This window comes from Emys orbicularis, chromosome 3 (genome assembly GCF_028017835.1).
Source record: "Emys orbicularis isolate rEmyOrb1 chromosome 3, rEmyOrb1.hap1, whole genome shotgun sequence".
Classification (NCBI taxonomy): domain Eukaryota; kingdom Metazoa; phylum Chordata; order Testudines; family Emydidae; genus Emys; species Emys orbicularis.
In genome coordinates, this window is record NC_088685.1 from 164,290,239 (window position 1) to 164,306,080 (window position 15,842).

Consider the following 15,842-nt stretch of genomic DNA (forward strand, 5'->3'; position numbering starts at 1 on the left):
AGGTACTAACTAGAAGCAAAGTAACTGAACAACAGAAACTACCATTTAGCTGTTTGAATGTTGATAAAACAGATCAGAACCACCCCCGCAGGGGTGATCTGAATAAGTGATTACTTTTGGAAACGTGTATTATTTTAGTTTTCTAACAAGGTTTATTGAGATAAGTCTCTGTCTTACAGATGTTTATTATGGTTTATGCACATACACTGTACACAAAAAGTTATTTATACCTCAACCTAAAAATTAAAACAAAGGAGCCTTGAAATTTAACCTTTAAATGTGTGAAATACATTGTAAACTAAATATGTTTATATTGAAAAGTGTTTGGAAGTATGCAAAATCTTTTATTTTTAAATGAGATTCAGTATAGAAGTATTTTTAGAACAGTTTTTAAATATTGCTGAAGTGAGAAATAACCTCCTAAAATGTTAAAGTCAGTAATTTCTTCTTAAATATAATGTACAGCAGCTCTGCAAGCACTTGAGGAATGTACTAGATAACAAATATCCTTTTCCTGGAATTGAGGAGGGAGCTGTTTCATAACAAAGTCATGTTATTACGACTTGGTATTTGGCAAACCTTTCCACGCTTTTTAAAAAGGCTTTTTAAAAACAAGAGCTTTTTATTTCTTTCTGGTTCTCAGCTGTCTGCCAAGTAACTAGCAGCAAACTGTAAAATGGATAGGAGGCAGCTAAAAAAAATTCCATCCCCAGTTCACAACTTTTCAGCCACTCATTTTTATAAAACACTTTTTTTTTTAAAGGCACTCATTAAAAGGACAACTGTATTAAAGCATTTGGAAAATGCAGTTTAGACAAGTGTGTGCGACACCAAACTCTGAGATATAGCAGACCCTAGAATCCCAGAACTCAAGATATAAATTAGTGACCTCACAATAGTTTTTTTAAAAGTGGACTTAAATCGACTGAACGTTACCTTTGTAACAGAAGATGAATGATAGGTCTGAAAACATGAGCGCTTTGTTAGCACTTTATGTATCTACGTAAAGTAGTGTATTTTAGTCTTACTTAAAATGTGAACAGTTTTGCCACTGATGTGCTACGTCTGCACTGTTGCTGAATTCTGCAGTTTTATCTCCTCTCATAAAATGTGATGTTCTTATTTAAGTTTCAGCTCCTGGAATCATGTGATAAGATGAGAAGCTCAGCTTTAATTTAAAAAGTAAATTTTTAGCACTCATGGTTGCTGAGAAAAAGATTTAAAGCTAAAGGCTAAAAAAACAAGGAAAATAAAGAAATTTATTATTTTTAGAAGTATCAATTTTAAGTCAATATAAAGATTTATTTTGTGGTTTGACTCATTTTTGAATGCTTCATGTTGACAACACTGTAGCGTGACTTTAGAGCAGTGGTGGGTAACCTGCGGCCCACTAGGGTAATCTGCTGGCGGGCCACGAGACAGTGTTTTACATTGACCATACACAGGCATGGCCGCCCGCAGCTCCCAGTGACCATAGTTTGCCATTCCCTGCCAATGGGAGCTGTGGGAAGCGGCGCGGGCCGCAGGGACATGCTGCCGCTGCTTCCCACAGCTCCCATTTGCCGGGAACGATGAACCGCAGCCACTGAGAGCTGTGGGGGGCTGTGCCCGCGGACAGTCAATGTAAACACTGTCTCGCGGCCCGCCAGCGGATTACCCTGACGGGCCCCAGGTTGCCCACCACTGCCTTAGAGAAACCACCACCTACTTGTGTCAGTTTCCCAATCTGTAAAATGGGGATACCACCTTCTTTGTTTGCAGGGAGTTGTAAGGCTCAATCGTTTGTATAGTATTTTGTATATGTGAAACACCATGAATTAGTATTGTACTTTTATCAAGAATCGTGAATTAGTTTCCTTAACATACTGATATTTGTGTCACCTCACACAGAACATTTTACTTGTTTATCAGCTGCAGTCAATAGTTTCTGCAACTTCACCTCAAAACGTAAGTGATTTGGGAAGATATTGAGCCTCTCTCTACTTTGGAGATGTGCGAAGAACATTGGTGTCCCATTTGTGGACCCAATCCTATAGGTGTGTAAGTGCTGTATTAACAGGAGATTAAGTGGAATGGTTCACTTGCCTCCAGTATGACCACCTCCCCTTTGCCTCTATCAGTCCATATTTGAATATATAGGTTTAAGTTCTCTAGGCTGAATCACACAAAAGAGATTATTCTAAAAGACTCAACATCAGGGTATCAAGGACGGCATTCAGTATTTTGACTATAGCTGTCTATTTTTTAAAAAGGCACATGAATCTGAGAAAAAACAGTGCAACTCTGCTTGAAAAGAAACAGCATACAGCAGGGTTATCATGCTTTCCATACTTCAGACTACATTTTAAGAAATGTAATCTTTGCAGTTACCATCACTTTCCATTTCTATTGCTTATCAGCCCTATGTGAATAACTGAAATGGGAAAGTATCAAGAAAGCATTAAAAGTATTTTTAATTTTATTTAATGCAGTGTTTTGTTCCATTTGAAAAATTAATCACATTGTCTTTTGTTCTTCCTCTCTCCCCCTATATGCTGGGCTGCATAGTCTCCATCTTCCCTGGCAGCTCCAGTCCCACCAGTGCCTCTGGTTGCAAGGGTGGGTCATAATACTTCTCCTCCTCCTTTTGGAGGACAGGAGACTCTAACAACAGTTTTGCTGATTCCTCCCACCTTGTCTCCATCTGCTTCTTTGTGGTGAGTACCCTGGTTGGCTATAGAAGCAGCTGAAAACAAAGGTACAGCAAGAATAAGACCAATGTGACCTGCCAGTGTTCTAAGCACTACAGTTTGAGAATTGCCAATATGCCCAAGCTCCGCCTCTCTCAGCCTCAGTGAGGGTCATTGGGATGTGGGGGCATTTGAAAAGGAGGAGGAGGTAGAAAGCCCTCCAAAAACTAACTAAAAATAAACCACAACGCTCTCTATGAAAAATAAAGTTCAGAAAACATTGGTTTGAAAGCAAAATTTAATGTCTGGGTAATTTAATTCTATAGTTTGGGCAGACAGCTGGGATTTCACAGATGCTAAACCATTTTACAGTGAGATATTCTGCTCATGGCAAGAGAGTTAATTCAACTGTTTTCTTAACCATGTATCAAGTGTTAAGTTAATTCAGGACATTTGCAATCTCTTACCCAAGATTTTCAAATCTCAGAGGTTTGATTTATTAAAAGGCCATGGTCAGTGTTATTAGGCCCAACATTTGATCTATTTTATCTACTTTTATATGCATGGACTTTGCAAACAATTCTTCTATGTACTATACCCACCACCACAAAACTCAGCCCACTCCTAACATGTTACAACATTTCCCCCATCCCCATTGTAAAATAAAATAGCAACAGCTCAGGTTCCCCCCCCCCCCCCCCCCCGAGCAATCTTTCATACACAGGTAACTAGTTCTTCCCACGTAAACACAAATATTTAGTGAATGAAAGAGATTTAAATCTTAAAGCTGTAAAAGGTTATAAAAACTGAGTAAAATGAGATTTTAAAAGTTATTCAAAAATATATTAATTTGACGGTATTCATTTGAACAGTTCTTGTTAGATGTAGATATTTTATTGCAAATGTAGTCAAACTACAAAATTTCAAGTTGAACACATTATAAACCCTGCAATCCAGCTCAGTTTAAAAGGCGAGCACAAATGTGCAATTCTTCAGTCTCTCTTCTTTATACTCTTTAATCCACAGGGATATACCAGCCCTTAATTCTTTTAAGATTAGGTCACTGACAAATGTTATGCTTTAGGCTTGACACAACCAGCCATGCTGAAATAATTGGTTACTTTCCTATAAGCTTTAAATTTTAGGGAAAAGATTTGTGCAAAGTTTCTTTCCATATAATGTACCTTCTTCTCCAACTCCGCAATTATAACCAATACCTGAATATATATTTATACACTTGAAGAATAGCAATGAAAGCTAGCTTGATTATACACTAAAGTTAACTAAATTTCGGAAAACTTGCATTTAAAAATACTTTTGTCAAAACACACAAATGATTTCCAAATTAGTGTATGTATGAAGAAACATCTCTGGAAAAGGAAACTAATCAGTCTAATTTCTGAGGTTTAAAGTATAGTTAAGTGAGTATGTAAAAATGGCACTAACTCAACAGATCCATTCCTTTTGTGTATTCAATGTTATCTGATTTATTTAGCAACAAAAATATGGTTTTACTGTTTTATACTCTTTTTAACACTGCAAAGCCCACAAACAGTAAATTGGAGAACTGTCCTCCCCTTCAACCCCCTTCACAAGCAAGGTCACAGGGATCAATCCCCACTCTTCAATAGCTATGAGACCATTTGTAGTGGAGGTAGTGAAACACTGGTTCTTTTGCCAAAAGCATAATTGAGGACACTCTGTTGTACACTTTTTTCCGTGAATGCAACCATCCCCATCACGTCACAATACATATAAGAGATCAACACCTAGATCAGGGATTGGCAACCTTTGGCACCTAGCCTGGCAGGGTAAGCCCCTGGCGGGCCGGTTTGTTTGCTGCAGTGTCCGCAGGTCCGGCCGATCGCGGCTCCCACTGGCTGCGGTTCGCCGCTCCAGACCAATGGGGGCTGCGGGAAGTGGCATGGGCCAAGGGATGTGCTGGCTGCCCTTCCCGCAGCCCCCATTGGCCTGGAACGGTGAACCGCGGCCAGTGGGAACTGTGATCGGCCGAACCTGCGGACGCTGCAGGTAAACAAACCGGCCCAGCCTGCCAGGGGCTTACCCTGATGGGCCGGGTGCCAAAGGTTGCCGATCCCTGACCTAGATGTACAGCAGCTAACTCAACCCAAGCAAAACCAAAATGACCCTGATCAGAAGGGTATGGGGGTGTTGTACTTCAAATTATGATGAGAGCATACTCTCCTCACATATAAGGTATCTCCCCTCAGTTCTCAGCATGGCACCCAGCCTCAGAGTCCTGGTCACCTCATTAAACCTAAATGACAAGGTGAAGATTATCAAAGACATTTGGCTAGGGGAATGAGCTATCAGAAGAAGCCAGACAAATTCAGAGTCTGACCACCTATTAACAATGCTGCAAAATCTCCTCTGAGAAAACCTGCTCACTATAAAAGGAATGAAACGTGGGGGGGGGAAATGTCCTGAATATTTTCATATAATGATGGATAGAGAACCCCAACACCGATAGTTAATAGTAGCAGATGCTACATAAAGTTCTAATTGCAGGGTCAAATTCTGTCCTTATTTGCAGCAATGCAACCATATTGCTGGCACAGGGATTACATAGGTGTAGCAATTTACTCCGAAATTTACCCCAAATAGTGATGAGGTGCAATGAGGAAAAAATGCAGCTTGCCTCAAGATCCCTGAGGTAGCCATTAGAAAAAGACATCTTTTTATTTTTAAATTGAGCAAATTTGACTTGAAAATCAATGCATCACAATATATATGGAAACTTGTGACGCCCATTTCAGACAGTAAGTTCTCTTTGGCAGCATTCAACTGCCTGACCCATGAGACCATCTTTTCTCTTCCTGCAGATCCCTCCCTTGTTATCCTACAGACAACAGCCTCCTTCACTGCACAAACCTGATTCATTCCCTGAACAGCATCCATCCTGTGCACTAAGACTGTATCATACAAACACATAAAGAGGACAAATCAAGGTTGAACAGGCTACCTTAATTTTGGTATTTCTTAGACGTGCAGTGGTTGAATTTGAACCTTAACATTAAAATAATGTAGGAGGTTTTTTTGTATGAGATTTTGTAAGCTTAAAAAAAAAAACCCAGAAAACAAATTCATTAGGTGGAATTATACTGGCTGTCACTTGGGTCATCAGCAAATTTGGGCCCACTGACTTCTACCAGTTGAGCTAACAGAAGTAAGTGGTAAAGCAGGTGAAAAACTCATTATTTTATGCAAGAAATTTTGAAAAAAATGGTTTTTTCCTCTTAGAAATTGATCACAAAATTGATGAAAAACCATATCAATTTGGGTTTTGAAAATCATTTTTTATTTTAAAAAGTTTATTTTCAAAAACCCAAAACATTTTCACTAAAAATAAATATTTTTACTGCCAAAATTTTGGTTCCTGGTTTTTCCTTTAGATTAAACATAAATTTTCCACCAAAATGTGTGTTTTGGTTGAAAAACTAAGGACATTTATTTTGACAAATATTTTGAACAGCTCTACTAATTGGGAGTATCAATGGGCTGTTATCCTTTTATATTGATCAGCTGTGGAGGGGGGACTACCCAGACACTCTGCCAGTGCATAACTGTTTGCTAGACAGTAGAGTACTATTGGGACTCAGAAATCCTGGGTTCTGTTCTGGAGAGGGAATGTTCTGCCCCGGTCTCCACACCCCTTCCACTCCACCAGAAACTTCCTCCTGGCTTTCTACATCTGGGCTCCAACAAGGGCTAACATTGAGAGCACAAGAAAGATGGTCTCCTTGCTGTCAGTTTTGATGCCCAGTGACAGTGGACCCCGGCAACTGGGAGGAGCAATTGCAAGGGAAGTCCTTTTTAGCCGTGCAACAAGATCACCCACAATCCAGATGGAATCCACTAAAAATCTAGTTTCCAGACTCTAACAAGCCTCTACTGAGCATGGACACATGGTAATTCCTCTCCCCCCCCAACCCCGAAGTATTAGAGCTGAGCCAAATTGAGTGGCTTTTCACAGGGACAAGAAAAGCCACCTCTCTGACCCTAGGGTGAACCCATCTGGTAAATTGCAAGTGCCTCCTCTAAAGCATGGAGATGCTTGTCAAATAGTTGTAAGAATTTAATGTTAGTGAAACATTTTCTTCCCAAACCTCACTGGCAGAAATGGCTGAACCATTTTTGTTGAAATTTCTCAAAAACAAAAAACAAACAAACAAACAAAAATTCAGCCTGAGGCAGACACCAAACATTGAGAATTTCAAGCTGAATAGTCTGACAATGTTATTAAAAAATTGAAAATAGGGTCTTATAATGGAAACTATTAGGTAACTTTAACTATTGAAGTCTTTGCCAGGTCTGCCTATAATAAATGTAATAAGTTTCACTGCTGGAGCTATTTATATTTGCAAAGTTTTCTTCACATCCAGGAAGGCTGGATAGTTTTCCACCACCCCAAGAAAACAGCTTTTAATCAAGGTTGGGAACCACTGATCTACAGTGAGATTCAGGAAATTAAAGTGATAAACTGGGTTCCCTAAATCCTGTAGTCTTCACCCAATTCAGCAATCTTTCATCTGTGTCTGTGGCGCTCTATAGCTATGAAGGAACGAATACGATTTGCTCCAAAATGTGTGATTCTACTCTGAAAACAGGCGTCTATCCCTCACTCTACAAAGTTCCTCTGTGATGATTTGCAAGTCACTTAACATGTGAAAAGTTTGGCTTTTCCTCATTTTCAGGGTGCCCAATTTGAGACAGGTGGAGCCTGAGTCACAAAACTGCTGATTACTGACAGTTGCAACTGACAGCAGCAGGAGCTGTGCTTTGAAGAAAAAGAGTCCTGAAGAAACTGCTGTAATTTTAATAGCCGCTATCTAGATCAGTGGTTCCCAAACTTTAATAACCTGTGAACCCCTTTCACTAAAATGTCAAGTCTCGCAAACCCCCTCCTAAAAATGACTATTTCCAGGGATTTTCTCCTTTACCTGGGTATAAATTATAAAAGCAGTGATCTTGGAAATATAAAATTTGTTTTATGACATGTTTATTACACACTATTTATTATTACTTATTTATCATTACAGTATTTTTATTACATTATGAAAATGGCAAGATCTCACTTTCGTAGCTTGTATCACTTTGAATAAGCCTGTTATAAGACAAGGCTCCTATGTTTCATCAAGGAGTATCAGATGTGAAAGAATGAAGGTATTTAAGAAACCAACTCAAAGAGTTCCTCCTACACAAGCATTCAGGTCTTGAGCAGTCCAGGCAAACAATGCACGTTACAACAAAGCTTAAACCTGTTCTTCATAATAATTTTAAAAACAATACTAGCTACCTATTTAATTTTAAAAACAGCAAAAAATATCCACCTCCCTTTCCATTTCTTATAAGGACTCTTGAAGTTTAAATCTCCTCAGTGTGATAAATATGCTTGCTTTGATCTGCTTAGCTCTTGGAAGTCCAGGGGCTCCGGGCTGCTGGCCCCAGGCTGCCCAGGGTCCCTAGAGACAGCTCTTTCTGCCATTAGGGAATTTTTTCCCCTGAGAACCCCCTGTAACATTTCGCGAACCCCCAGGGGTTCACGAACCCCAGTTTGGGAACCACTGATCTAGATAAAGTGTAACAAACCTCGAATTGATTGAATTAGGAGGCTTAGGGCTTGTCTACACTGGCAAGTTTTGTTGCCAAAAACTGCCTTTTGGCGACAAAACAGTAAGAGCATACACACTACAATGGGACTTTTGTTGCAAAAAACGCCCAGTTTTGGTGACAAAAAACTTCCACCCCTATGAGCAGGGCTGGCTTTAGCAAGTGCGGGGCCCGATTCCTGGGGCGGCACTTCGGATTGCCGGCTGGGGGGCCGCGCGTCTTGCCGCGCTCCGGTCGGCGCTCCGGCCGGGGTCGCTGGGCTGTGGGTCTGCCCGGGGCCCGGCCGGCGCTCCGGCCGGGGTCGCGGGGCTGGTCGGCGCTCCGGCCGGGGTCGCGGGGCCCCCCGAAGACGACCGCCGCTGGGGTGAGTGCGGGGCCCGATTCCGGGGAATCGGGCCAATCGGCCTAAAGTCGGCCCTGCCTATGAGAGACTTTTTTCTTTTCACCTCCCTTTATTGTCGACAAAGAGCCAGTGTAGACACTGCTGTTTGTTTTGTGGACAGAACTGGCTTCCACCAGTATCCCACAATGCTTGCCCTGATTGCTCTGCTCAGTGTTTTGATCTTTTCTGCCCTGCAGGCATGCACCCCTCCCCTTTCCAAGCTCCGGGAAAGAATCTGTGTGCTGCTCCGTTTGGGGAACAAAGAGCAAATCATTGGAATGCCTGTTCTGCCCTGCACTAGGAACACAGCAGCAGGCAGACTGCTGCTGCAGGGGGAGGGGGACAGACTGCTGTGCTGCTTTGCCATTGCTCAGCACGGAGAGCTCACAGAGCTACTCATGATGCTGCTCTCGGCAGCTGAGGGGGCTGTGGGAGAACTCGGAGAGAATCCCAAAATGAGCAGCGATCAGCTCTTCCTTCCCACAACACTGCACTGTGGGATACATACCCACGGTGCATTGCTCACCCTGTCAATGATGGTGTCCTCAATGTGGACATGATCTGTCGACAGAGGGAGCAAGTGTGAACACCCTTCGTCGATTTTTGTTTTGTCAACTTTTGGGTGTCGACATAAGTTTTGTCAGCAAAACTTGGTAGTGTAGACAACCCCTAACTGTCTGGTAGATGAATGAGTCTCACTTTGGGATCCAAAAAATCAGATAATTACAGAAATACTGAATGAAAGATTCCAGCCCATTTGCTATCTGTGATCTTCTCAGCTGGTTGCATAATTCTCACAATTCAGCTAAAACTATCACTATTTGCTCTCCTAGAAGCCGAAGAGCTGACTAGCAATGAGAAAAGAACAGGAGTACTTGTGGCACCTTAGAGACTAACAAATTTATATTTAGATATATATCTCTCAATATATGTTCCATTCTATATGCATCCGAAGAAGTGGGCTGTAGCCCACAAAAGCTTATGCTCTAATAAATTTGTTAGTCTCTAAGGTGCCACAAGCACTCCTGTTCTTTTTGCGGATACAGACTAACACGGCTGCTACTCTGAAATCTAGCAATGAGAAGTAGCTTTTATCATGGAGTTTTGAAAGCTGTAAGTGACAGCTAATTAACAGGAAGAACTGCATGACTTCCAGATGACCCAAACAACTCCAAGGAGGATATGTCTTTGTGGGAAGAAAAAAGGGAAGCTTTCCTACACTACATACATGTTCTTGACATGAATTAGTTCCCCCTGAACAGTAAACCCTCAAATTCAAATAGTGAAATTATTAAGATAAAGTATATCGTCCTCACAGTTTGCATGCATTTAAGTGGGGGTACGCCTCAGATTTTATTATTGTCTGCAAAACAATATGTATAAAAGATTTAACTCACTCTTCTTTTTGACCTTTTCTTATTTTTGTAAAAAGTAAAATGGAATACATGTAGAATTAGTTGCATATTGAACACCATTGAAAATTCATTCCACTCACCTTACACTGGTTACATGTTGTTGAACAGACTGATGTTGAAAATGGTCAGGCCATGGATGATGAAGGCAGAATGATGGGGAGTGTTGAAGGCAGCAGGTGGTCTGATACATAGGTGTATGTTTTTGGCAGATAGATGTTGAATATTCAGTATGTGGCTGCAGGCAGCAGGAAGTCATAGGAGATGGTGCTGTGCTCCCAGCCAGTGAATGACATTCTTGCTGTTTATTATGGCTACTTAAAGGATGATGGTATGGGCAAGGGTGGCAGCATTGTGTCAACATCTGTTGAGTTCTTTGGTTGTCTAAAGGCAGAAAGGATGGTTTGATTGTACCATTAAGTTGCAGGCATCCATTTGGACTCACTTTTGCTCTTGGTGCTTCCTTGGAGGGGAGATGTTGGGCTGCAATGCCTCCATCAGTAGCTGAAAGGATGCTGGGACTGGTAGCACTGGAGAGGATGCTGCCATTACTCAGGACCACAAAATCATTATTGCCATTGTTCATAGCCATACTCCGACTGTTCGATGGATCTGCAGTATTCCTAGAGAAAATTAAATAAACCAAATTTAGCAGGTGGCATAATTTTTTCCAGTGTTCAAAAATTCAAAACAGTTTACATTGAAAATGGTAAGACCCTAGTCCTGAACCTAGATCTCCATATAGGCCCCAATCCATACAACTAGATCCAAGAGTAGGTGGACCCTTGCCTACATTAAACAGCATGGGCTTTCTGCAGGCATAAGGGTCCGTCAGTGGATCTAACTGTATTGTTGAGGCCTAAAGCACCGAGTTAGCAAAGTACTTCAGTACATGCTTTTGTTTCTCCATGCAGAGTACATCATTGCTGTACATTTCTTCAATGGCAAAATAAGCTTCTCTCCAAGAATCAAGGACAACCTCTTTGAAAAGGAGATCTTATATTTTAAAAAAACTGATTATTACATCAGTGGAAATGATTAAGCTGGGCAACAGAATAAATGAGACAAAAAGTTAAAGCCTGATAATAAGATTACAATAAATACCACATAAGAGACGGGGTCTAAAGTTGATTTTATCCAACTTCCACTCTTGACTAAATAAGAAAACAACTGTCTTCAAAGTGGTATGTAGCAACCACAGGCACAAAGCCTCAGGCAATTCAGCAGGAAACAGCTCAAACCATCAGCCTCTTAGCTGGGAGCCAGGAGGTTAAAGTTTTCTAAAGCAAAAGGTGAAGATTGAATCCTTTTTGCAAGTGGGCTCTTAGGGATGTTGTAGTCTCTACGGCCGGCTTCATGGAAGGCCACGGTCTGTGGATCTGTGCAGTCTTCTTACTGCCAGCCCCAACATGCCTTCCAAATATCCCTGCAGATGAGTGCACAGATAGTCCTTCAAGAGCTGGACTCTGGGCTCCCCAAATCCTGCCTCCCATTCAGGGAGCTACATTGCATACAGACAACAGGCAGAGAGCAGGATGAGCTCTCTCTAAAAAAAAGGGCATCAGCAGGAAGGGAATGGAAGTGAGCCATAGGCAGCTGTGTGTCTGTTTCAAAGGCCTTTTACTCGTTCAACCAAAACCCAAAGTTAAAAGTGACACCAGACCAAAATGTATAATTCAAACGAACACACACTGTTGGCTGCCTCTGGTTTACAGCCAGCTTGTGGTTGAGAAGCAGTGGTGCACCCTAGAGCTGGCTGGAAAAAGTTCACTTCGGTCAGTATAAAGACTAACTGAAAAAGTACTATTTATAAAAACAGACTTCAATGTAAACTAAAAGTAACCATCAAAAGCGTCCACTGCAGTTTGCTGACACCTTTTTAACAGTTAGTGAGAGAGACAGGGCTGCACGGCAGCCAGCATTTAGCAGTAATCAACGTGGTGGTTACAGTTTCTGCCCTCCCCTCACATCAACCACTAGCCATTGAAAACCAAGCTTATAAATATTTTGAAGAGATTCTTTTTAAAGGTTATTTAAAGAAATCAAAACACTTTAGTTTGCCACCTAGAAGTCTCTGTAGATATTTGAGATAATGCATAATAGCAGCACAAACCGTACGGTTAGACTAGGAATATCTAGCACACTCAACATGCTTTCCAAAACTTCAATTTTAAGAAATTAAAGTATGACAAAATCCCAGGCTTAAGTTATTTTCCACTGAGCCAATTGAGGAACTCACCCTTCTTAGCAGCAGCAATCCTGAAGACAATTAGAATGTGCACTGTGGTGGAAGCATTAGCTTAAACAGTGAAGAAAGGTACTAAAGACAAAGGTTTTCTTACAGATGATTTTGTGCTGTACACACACCGTAAATAGGTCATAGTTACGTACACTGGAGCGGCGATTGAGAGAGGGTGGCTGAAAGCCAATGAGAGTCTAAGGTGCCAGCAACAGCTAATCTGCCTCTCTCTTTTTAACTATAATTTTGTTTTAAGATTTGAAAGAAGGCATGAGAAGATTATTTGGATAATTTTAAAAAACAAAACAAAAAGGTCTTCAAATACCACACCTAGCCAGGATAGGACTTTGTTTCACAAGTTACCTTTGTAGATTCGTGTGTGTGTGTGTGTGTGTGTGTGTGTGTGTGTGTTTGTGTGTGTGTGTAAGAAGGGTGAGAATAAAATACTGTTAAGAATAATTCCCTCATACTTTTAAAAATAAGATAAATCAGGTCATTAAAACCATGTTAGCATTGATTAAATGCAACATTAAAATGTAAGATTAATAGTCTGACAGGTGTTAAGTGCGAGTAGTAACTTACTGGTCTGAGGCCATGTCTCCACTACCACTCATGTCGGTTTAATTATGTCGACAGGCATGGGAGGCCGGTGAAATGGCCGTTGGGGGAGGCTAGTCCCCAGCCCCTCTCCTTCTGCCCGAGGCCCTGTCCCTCTCCTTCCTCTTCTACCCTCTTCCCACGCAGGAGCCCAGAGCACCCCACGGCAGCCCCCAGTCTTAGCCCTGGACGGCGTGGCCACAGCACCCCCAGCGCCAGGTGGCACGGTCCAAGCCTCTCTGAGTCCCAGCAGCAGGCAGACCAGCCCACCCCAGCCCCAGCCAGCCTGGGCCACAGAAGAGCACTGGGATCTGCAGGAGGGCATTTGGGGGTGGAGCGTGGGCGGGGTCATGCCAGGCTGTTTGGGGAGGCACAGCCTCCCCGAGCCTATGATACCCCCTGCCCATGTTGATGGGAGAGCTGTTTCCCGTTGGCACAGAGTGACTTACAGATCTTACAGAGGTGTAGCTGCATGGTACAGCTGTGCCGCTCTAAGGTCTCTAGTGTAGACATAGCCTTAGACTTTGCAGGAAGACATAACAATGAAAGATAAGCAAGCAAGTTTAACTTGTTTTCTTCTCCTATACTGCCACTGAGCATTTAGAGTGCTAAGAATGTTCAGCCAGCTGAGCTATTCAATGGGTTTAACAACTAATATCAAGCAGAAAGTGCTTTTGCACAATGGAATGCTGCCCATGGCAACCCCTGGTGCTGTGTCTCAGATGTTATCCTTCCCAATCCTCAACTTCTAAAACTAAAGGAAAATGTAACCTCTGATAATGCACCCAATGCTATTTGTTAGAGATCATATGCAGAGCCAGATTCTTTGTGACGTTAACTCTAAATAGTAACTAGTCAGAATATGACAACCAACACATTTGCTAAATAGGAGTATTTTCTCAAAGGTCCAATTCCTCAAATTCTTTCTGAATATTCCCTCCCCTGCTCCGAACAAGTCAAGCCTTTTAAAAAACTTTTCACCAAGCATAGAAGAGTAAATTCAAGTGGCTGCTAAAGCTTGTCTCAGTGTGAAAAGACATTAGTTATATGAAACACTGCTGTGTTTAAACAGCCTGGTTTTCTCCCGAGCTGCATGGTAGCTTCAAAAAGAGGCTGCTAAAGGGGACATAGCTCAACATCCAGAAAAAGAAAGCTCTTATTGAGTTGTCTGGCCGCATTTTAGGAATTTTTGTCTGCTTATATTTGCTCATTCATGGATAGGATTGATATGCTGCAGGATGACATTAATAATTAGTTCTGAACAGGAAATTACAGTGCATGAGTATCATTGTATGAGGAAATTGTACCTTTGATTGGCTTACAGGAGTTCTAAAGTATTTACTAGTGCTATCAATAATACAACGAGGTGTGCAAGAATACCAGATGCCCATACACTTCAGCAGGATGAGAGCGGTTGGTTTTTGGTCTTAAAGTGCAACACATTTGTAGCATATACCAATGAATGTAACAACACTTCTTTGAGAACTGTGATTTTGTGTGGTACATTTTGTAGCAGTTAAGTACCACAACATCTATAATCATACTGGATAACCAGTTCATGTAGAATCTTTGTCAGCATCATGGTCATTTTAAATCAAGTCTGAAAAGATGAAGAAATAAGTCTTTATGTGATGTCACTAATAACTATTCCAGATGAATGGCTATGAAAATACATTCAAAGTGGTTTGGAAGTTGGTCTCTATAGGAAATATTACATAATGGCTGCTCTATATTATTGAGGAAGTATCACATTGTTTAAAAGCATGTAAATCCCATGGATTCAGTACAGAACTGGAATTCAAGAGACCTAAGATAATTTCTTCTACTGATTCACTGTGCACCCTTGGGCAAGCCATTTGAGCTTTGTGACTCAGTTTCCCTATTTGTAGAAAAATTGGGATGATGTTTACTTGATTGTAAAGCAATTTGAAATATACAGATAAAAAGCACCATGCAAGTGCTTAAATATTTACTAAAATTATAGTATTTTAATAAATCATATTTCAAAATGATTTAAGAAGAAACTGTTAAATGTACATACACAACGCTTACTGATAAATGGAGTGGCTACTGTATATACAGTAGTCCATACATGGTCTTGGAAATTAGGTCCTCTTATTAGTGTTAAGGGAACACCAGCTTTGGACATCACATTTATCCACTACTTCTACTACTGGGCAATGCCCTGGGAATCTTCAGCCTCCACTAAAAACACGCAAAGGGGCATCAGTTTAACATCTTCTGTGAAGACCAGATGAAATGGTATTCTAAATAGATGCTGTCTCTGCTTGAATGTTAGAAATCTCTTCATGTGGAAATTCAGAGACAATCTTCAGAAAGAGTTGTTTAGAAGCTGTTTGATTTGGGTCAGGTCACATCACATTATAGACTGCCATCTTCCACAAGGTGGTATATAAGATTTGATGCAGCTCAGTATTTGTTCAAGCACCTCTCTTGGAGACCAGACTACTTGTGAACTATTTCAAGAGATGAGGATTCTGACAGATGAAGCTGATGTATTCTTTCCTTTAAGGCACCAGAAACTTTAGTTTTGTCAGTTTTCATGGAGTCTTCCAGCAATGCAGTTAAGCACCTGTTTATCTTGAAGCATATTAGCCTCATTCAAGTAAATGGGACTGACTACCTCACAAGCCTAAGTGCTTTGCTGGATCAGAACTGGAGAGAGGTCAATGTAATATAAGGGTCATAAAACAAAATAAGAGTTGGGTTTGTTTCTATTCATTAGGTTTGATGATGTATCTTGTGCTTTTATATAAACTAAAAAGCACTTGTCAAGAGAGTACCAACAAGAAGTTTGAATTTTGTTTCAATTAGCTTATTATACAGAGTCTAATTGAAAACTTCACTGAACTATTCTGTTCTTTATTCAAAATTCATTAGGTTTTTAAAAG

At 41.0% G+C, this 15,842-nt stretch overlaps 1 protein-coding gene across 1 annotated transcript in view; it reads right to left on the reverse strand.

Moving 5' to 3' along the window:
• DISP1 (dispatched RND transporter family member 1) overlaps positions 1–10,717 on the reverse strand; it is a 52,304-nt gene extending 41,587 nt beyond the window's left edge. Inside the window, exons 1-2 of the mRNA XM_065401592.1 lie at positions 10,178–10,717; positions 2,673–2,725 (exon numbers count right to left, since the gene is read on the reverse strand). Of these exons, the coding sequence (XP_065257664.1) occupies positions 2,673–2,725; positions 10,178–10,686 (562 nt within the window). The 5' untranslated portion in view covers positions 10,687–10,717. The remainder of the gene's footprint in view (positions 1–2,672; positions 2,726–10,177) is intronic.
• Positions 10,718–15,842: the final 5,125 nt, after the last annotated feature.